This window comes from Crocodylus porosus, unplaced genomic scaffold (assembly GCF_001723895.1).
Source record: "Crocodylus porosus isolate Cpor-Errol unplaced genomic scaffold, CroPor_comp1, whole genome shotgun sequence".
In the NCBI taxonomy this organism is placed as follows: Eukaryota; Metazoa; Chordata; order Crocodylia; family Crocodylidae; genus Crocodylus; species Crocodylus porosus.
Window position 1 is genome coordinate 2,295,439 of NW_017728919.1, and position 4,926 is coordinate 2,300,364.

At 71.0% G+C, this 4,926-nt stretch overlaps 1 protein-coding gene across 1 annotated transcript in view; it reads left to right on the forward strand.

Annotated features, from left to right (window-relative positions):
• Positions 1-4,121, forward strand: part of PDE4C (phosphodiesterase 4C) — an 8,347-nt gene extending 4,226 nt beyond the window's left edge. Inside the window, exons 6-13 of the mRNA XM_019538365.1 lie at positions 187-394; positions 562-660; positions 914-1,078; positions 1,284-1,383; positions 1,776-1,930; positions 2,370-2,492; positions 2,920-3,102; positions 3,533-4,121. Of these exons, the coding sequence (XP_019393910.1) occupies positions 187-394; positions 562-660; positions 914-1,078; positions 1,284-1,383; positions 1,776-1,930; positions 2,370-2,492; positions 2,920-3,102; positions 3,533-4,072 (1,573 nt within the window). The 3' untranslated portion in view covers positions 4,073-4,121. The remainder of the gene's footprint in view (positions 1-186; positions 395-561; positions 661-913; positions 1,079-1,283; positions 1,384-1,775; positions 1,931-2,369; positions 2,493-2,919; positions 3,103-3,532) is intronic.
• The last annotated feature ends 805 nt before the right edge of the window (positions 4,122-4,926 follow it).

Sequence of the window (4,926 nt, forward strand, 5' to 3'; positions counted from 1 at the left end):
CGCCCCTGGCTATGCCCCGCGGCACGGGCCAGGCCCCGGGCCTCCGCTCTGGGTTGGCGGCCTGCGGGCTTCGCCCCGGGCCTGCTCTGCACCGGGCGCGCAGCCCCGAGCGCCCCCAGCTCAGACCCGCCAGGCTCCGGCGTCCCCCCCGTGGGGCTGGGCCAGGCCCCCAGCGCCATGCCGCAGCCTCCCGCTCACCGCCACCTCCTCTCCGCCAGACAAGCAGCATGAGGTGGAGATCCCCTCCCCGCCGCCCAGGGAGGACACGGAGAAGGCGCAGCGCCCCATGTCGCAGATCAGCGGTGTGAAGAAGCTCATGCACAGCTCCAGCCTCAGCAGCTCCAGCATCCCGCGCTTCGGCGTCACCACCGACCAGGAGGGGCCCCTGGCCAAGGTGAGTGGGGCCCGGGGCCCGCCTGGCGCCCGGCGTGCGCTCCCCTCGCTGCCGGGCCGGTGGCTGCTGTGGGGATGCCCGAGGCCTGTGGCTTCAGGTGGGTGGCCATTACCCGCCCCGGAGCCCCTGGCCCCGGCTCGTCTACCTGCTGCCTCCGTGTCCTCCAGGAACTCGAGGACGCGAACAAGTGGGGCCTCGACATGTTCAAAGTGGCCGAGTACTCGGGGAACCGCCCGCTCACGGTCATCATGTACACCATCTTCCAGGTGAGCCCGTGGGCCCAGCGCAGGCACCAGGCCAGGGCCTGCCAGGTGCCCCGGCTCCTGTGCCTGCAGCCCCCTCCTCGCTGAGCAGCAGCCACAGCCTTCGCCAGCCTGCAGAGATGCTGCGTGGCCCCGGCCTGGCACTGGCTCCTGGGCTACAGCCCCATGGTCGGCTAAGGGGCGGGGGGGTTGCACTGGTGCCTTGGGAGCATTCTCCCAGCCCGCCAAATCCCACTCGAGCGCCTTCCCCTGGCAGGAGCGGGACCTGATGAAGACCTTCCGCATCCCGGCCGACACCTTCATCACCTACATGATGACCCTGGAGGACCATTACCACGCTGACGTGGCCTATCACAACAACATCCACGCTGCTGACGTGGCCCAGTCCACCCATGTGCTGCTGTCCACGCCAGCACTGGAGGTGAGGGCCCGGGGCAGCCGCGTGGGGTGGTGGGGCCCCATGGAGGGGCCGTGTGATGGCCCCCACACCGGTCCATGCCCCCAGGGGGCCGTGGCCCCAGGGCACATCGGGGCTGGTGCCGCTCAGACCCCTGGGGCTCAGTGCCAGGCCCCACACGGCCCCGTACTGCCACGTGCCCCTAAGGGAACGGGCCCCTCCACTCCAGGCGGTGTTCACGGACCTGGAGATCATGGCTGCCATCTTCGCCAGCGCCATCCACGACGTCGACCACCCAGGCGTCTCCAACCAGTTTCTCATCAACACCAGTGAGTCTGGCCTGTCTGACCCTCGGGGCTTGCCCCTCGTGCCCTGCCAAGCCCTGGCACTGCCAGGCTTAATTCCAGGGCCAGTGGAATCGCTGCGCATGGGGGTCCCTGCGGCAGGGTGCCACGAGGGGCCTGGCCGCTCTGCTCTGTGTTGGGGGTGTCTGGGGGCTGCGGCTGCTCAGGCCCTGTGAGAGCCCTGCCAGCGCGGACACGCCGACCTCCCGTCAGGCACGCGATACCCCTGGACCAGCGGCAGCCCCAAGGCACGTGGCTCCCGTAGCCCGGTCCCGTCGCGCTTCATGCCGCAGGTCCTGTGGCTTCCGGGACCCGGTTGCGCCCCATGGCAGCTGCAGGCCGAGCGGCCCTTGCACTCACCCGCCCCGTGTCCTCAGACTCAGAGCTGGCGCTGATGTACAACGATGCCTCCGTCCTGGAGAACCACCACCTGGCCGTGGGCTTCAAGCTGCTGCAGGAGGAGAACTGCGACATCTTCCAGAACCTCAGCAAGAAGCAGCGGCAGTCGCTGCGCAAGATGGCCATCGACATGGTGAGGGGCCAGGCGGAGCTGCCCGCGTGGCCTGCACCCCCGGCTGCCTGCCCTGCACCCCAGGCCTCCCCGCCATCACTCGCACGCCACCGGCACTGCGGAGAGTGCCACGCCGAGATTGCGTCGGCCCCTGCTCTGCGCTGCCCCAGACCCCGTGTGCCAGCAGTACTGGCCTGCTGGGTGGATGCGGCAGCACTCGTGTCCATGGGGTGGAGGGGGAGCGATGGCCCTGACCCTGCTGCTGCCCCTGGCTCCCCGCTCACGCCAGGGCTTGGCGGCCTTGGGGGTCAAACGCGTGTTGCTCCAAGCCCTGCGGTGGTGGGAGCTGCATGGGCAGCCCTTGGAAGAGGGGACAGGGTGCGCGCAGGCGGGCGATTCCCCGGCTACACCGGCCCCTTGGTGCCTGGCGCTAAGCTGTGGCTCCACTGTGCCCACCCAGGTGCTGGCCACAGACATGTCCAAGCACATGAACCTGCTGGCAGATCTGAAGACCATGGTGGAGACTAAGAAGGTGACCAGCCTGGGCGTCCTGCTGCTAGACAACTACTCGGACCGCATCCAGGTGCGTGGCGTGGCCGGCAGCGAGGCGGGGCTGGGGGGTCAGCTGCCCACAGCACTGGATCTCCTTGGTGGGCACCTCTCAGGGCCGGCGCTGACACCGCAGAGCTTCACTGGACCGAGCTGGGGTGGGGGTGGCACCTGAGCCCAGCCCAAGCCGGCCCCATAGACAGGCAGGAGAGCCTGGGCTTGACTATCCAGCCAAGTCCCTGCCCCCAAGCCCCCCAGCAGATGCTCCCCACCCCCGTCCTGGGCCACGCGTGGCTCTTCTCTGGCAGCCACAGCCTTTGCAAGGGGAACAACCTCACCTGGTAATGGCCCCTCTGGGGAAACCCCCAGCCCCAGGGCTGTGCTCCTCCAGCCTGGCAGCCGTAGGGGGGGGAGGGCGCAGGGGGCGGGCCAGGCCCTGTACAGCCCCCCCCTGCGCCCAGGTGCTGCAGAACATGGTGCACTGCGCGGACCTGAGCAACCCCACGAAGCCACTGGAGCTGTACCGGCAGTGGACGGACCGCATCATGGTGGAGTTCTTCCACCAGGGCGACCGGGAGCGGGAGAAGGGCATGGAGATCAGCCCCATGTGCGACAAGCACACGGCCTCCGTGGAGAAGTCCCAGGTGCGTGCGGGCCCTGCTGCCCGCAGGATCCCGGGGGCTGGACGGGCTGGGAGGGGCTGGGCTGGGCAGGCAGGGGGCACCCAGCCAGCGCAGGGCAGGCCTGCCCAGGCCTGGTCCTCGCTGACCCAGGGCAGCAGTGCCCCCTCTCTGCACGCTGTGCCCGCGGGGCGTGGAGGCTGCACGTCCCCTCCTGCGCTGCGGAGCCAACTCCGGCCTGGGGCCGGTGCTCCTGGTTCGCTCCCCCCTCAGCTGCGCCCCGCATGCAGCTGGAGCCTTGTGCCTGGCAGATCTCCGGGGTCAGGGCTGCACTGGGGCGTCAGGAGCTGGAGACATGGGCGGCGTTTGCAGGCACTGACCTGAGCGCGGGGATCTGCGGGCTGGGAGAGGCGGGCAGGCCCGGTCCCGTGACCCAGCTGTGCCGCTCCCCCAGGTGGGCTTCATCGACTACATTGCGCACCCGCTGTGGGAGACCTGGGCCGACCTGGTGCACCCCGACGCCCAGGAGATCCTGGACACGCTGGAGGACAACCGGGAGTGGTACCAGAGCATGATCCCCCGCAGCCCCTCGCCCCCGCCCGGGGCACCAGAGCCCGGCCCAGACAAGTTCGAGCTGGAGCTGACGCTGGCAGAGGAGGGCGAGTCGGAGCCCGACGAGGTGGAGAGCCTGCTCGAGGAGGACACCAGTGGCAGCAACTCCAAGGCGCTGCCCACGGACGACTCTGAATCCACCGAAACCGAGCTGCTGTCGGCCGGCTCCGCCGGGCAGGACTCGTCGCCCCCGGGGCACGGCTGCCCCCACCCCAGCGCGGAGCCGGCTTTGAACTCCGACCCTCAGGGGCCCGGGCTGAGGACGCTCTCGCCGCCCGAGGGCAGCGCCCCCCCGGAGCCGGGCCGCGGGGGCAGCCAGGGCCACAGGGAGCTGCACCTGGACTCTGAGGGCAACGTCACATTCCTGCCGCTGGGCACGTAACGCCGCCAGCATGGTGCCCACCGCTCTGCCGCGGGCACTGCGCCCCCCGGGCTGTGCCTAAAGGGGGAGAGAGTGGGGCCATGCTCTCCCCGCGCTGGCTTGCATGGCCCCTGCCCTGCTGCTGGCCCGCTGAGACCCAGGCGGTGCCCTGGAGCCTGGCACAAGGTGAGCGCAGCTGGCCCGACGGCTCCTCGCCCAGGCCCAGCCAGCGCGGCGCAGCTGCCAGGGGCAGTTGGGCCCGAGGCCTCCGTGAGCCGCTGGGGCCCTGGGAAGAGCCGTTCCCCTGGGACCCCCGTCTCGCCAGCGGCCTCGCTCTGCGCATGCTGGTCCTGGGCGCCCTGCTCGGAGCCGTGCCCCGGTGAGCGGCTGGGGGAGCAGGTGCCCCAGGGCTCGGCACAGCGGCCCCCCACACGCGTGCAGGTGCCAGGCCGGCCTGGCTGCCTCTGGCCCCTGCTGCGGGGCTGCCCAGGCTTTGCTTGTCCCAGGGCACCCGCAACCCCCACTCCTGCAGGGCCCTGGGCGCGTCGGCTCCTCGCCCTGCCCCGCGCATCGCCGAGATGGGGCGCCAGGCCCAGCCCCGCCGCGTGCCGCTCCCCCACCGGCTCCTCCCGCTCGTGCCACCCAGCGAGCACCCCGCCCTGCGGGGAGGGGGGCCGCAGCAGCCGGGCCTGCCCCTCACGGGACAGGAGCGGGGCTGGGCGCCGGGGGGAGGGGGTAATTTATTGGGGACGGTTCATTTTTTACAGCCTTTTGTAGCGCGCGTGTCGGCTCGTCCTGCCGCATTAAACCTGGCTCCGTCCTTGGAGCTTTTCACCGCGAAGCCCGGCCTCGCCTGTCCCTCCGCGCCGGCGGCG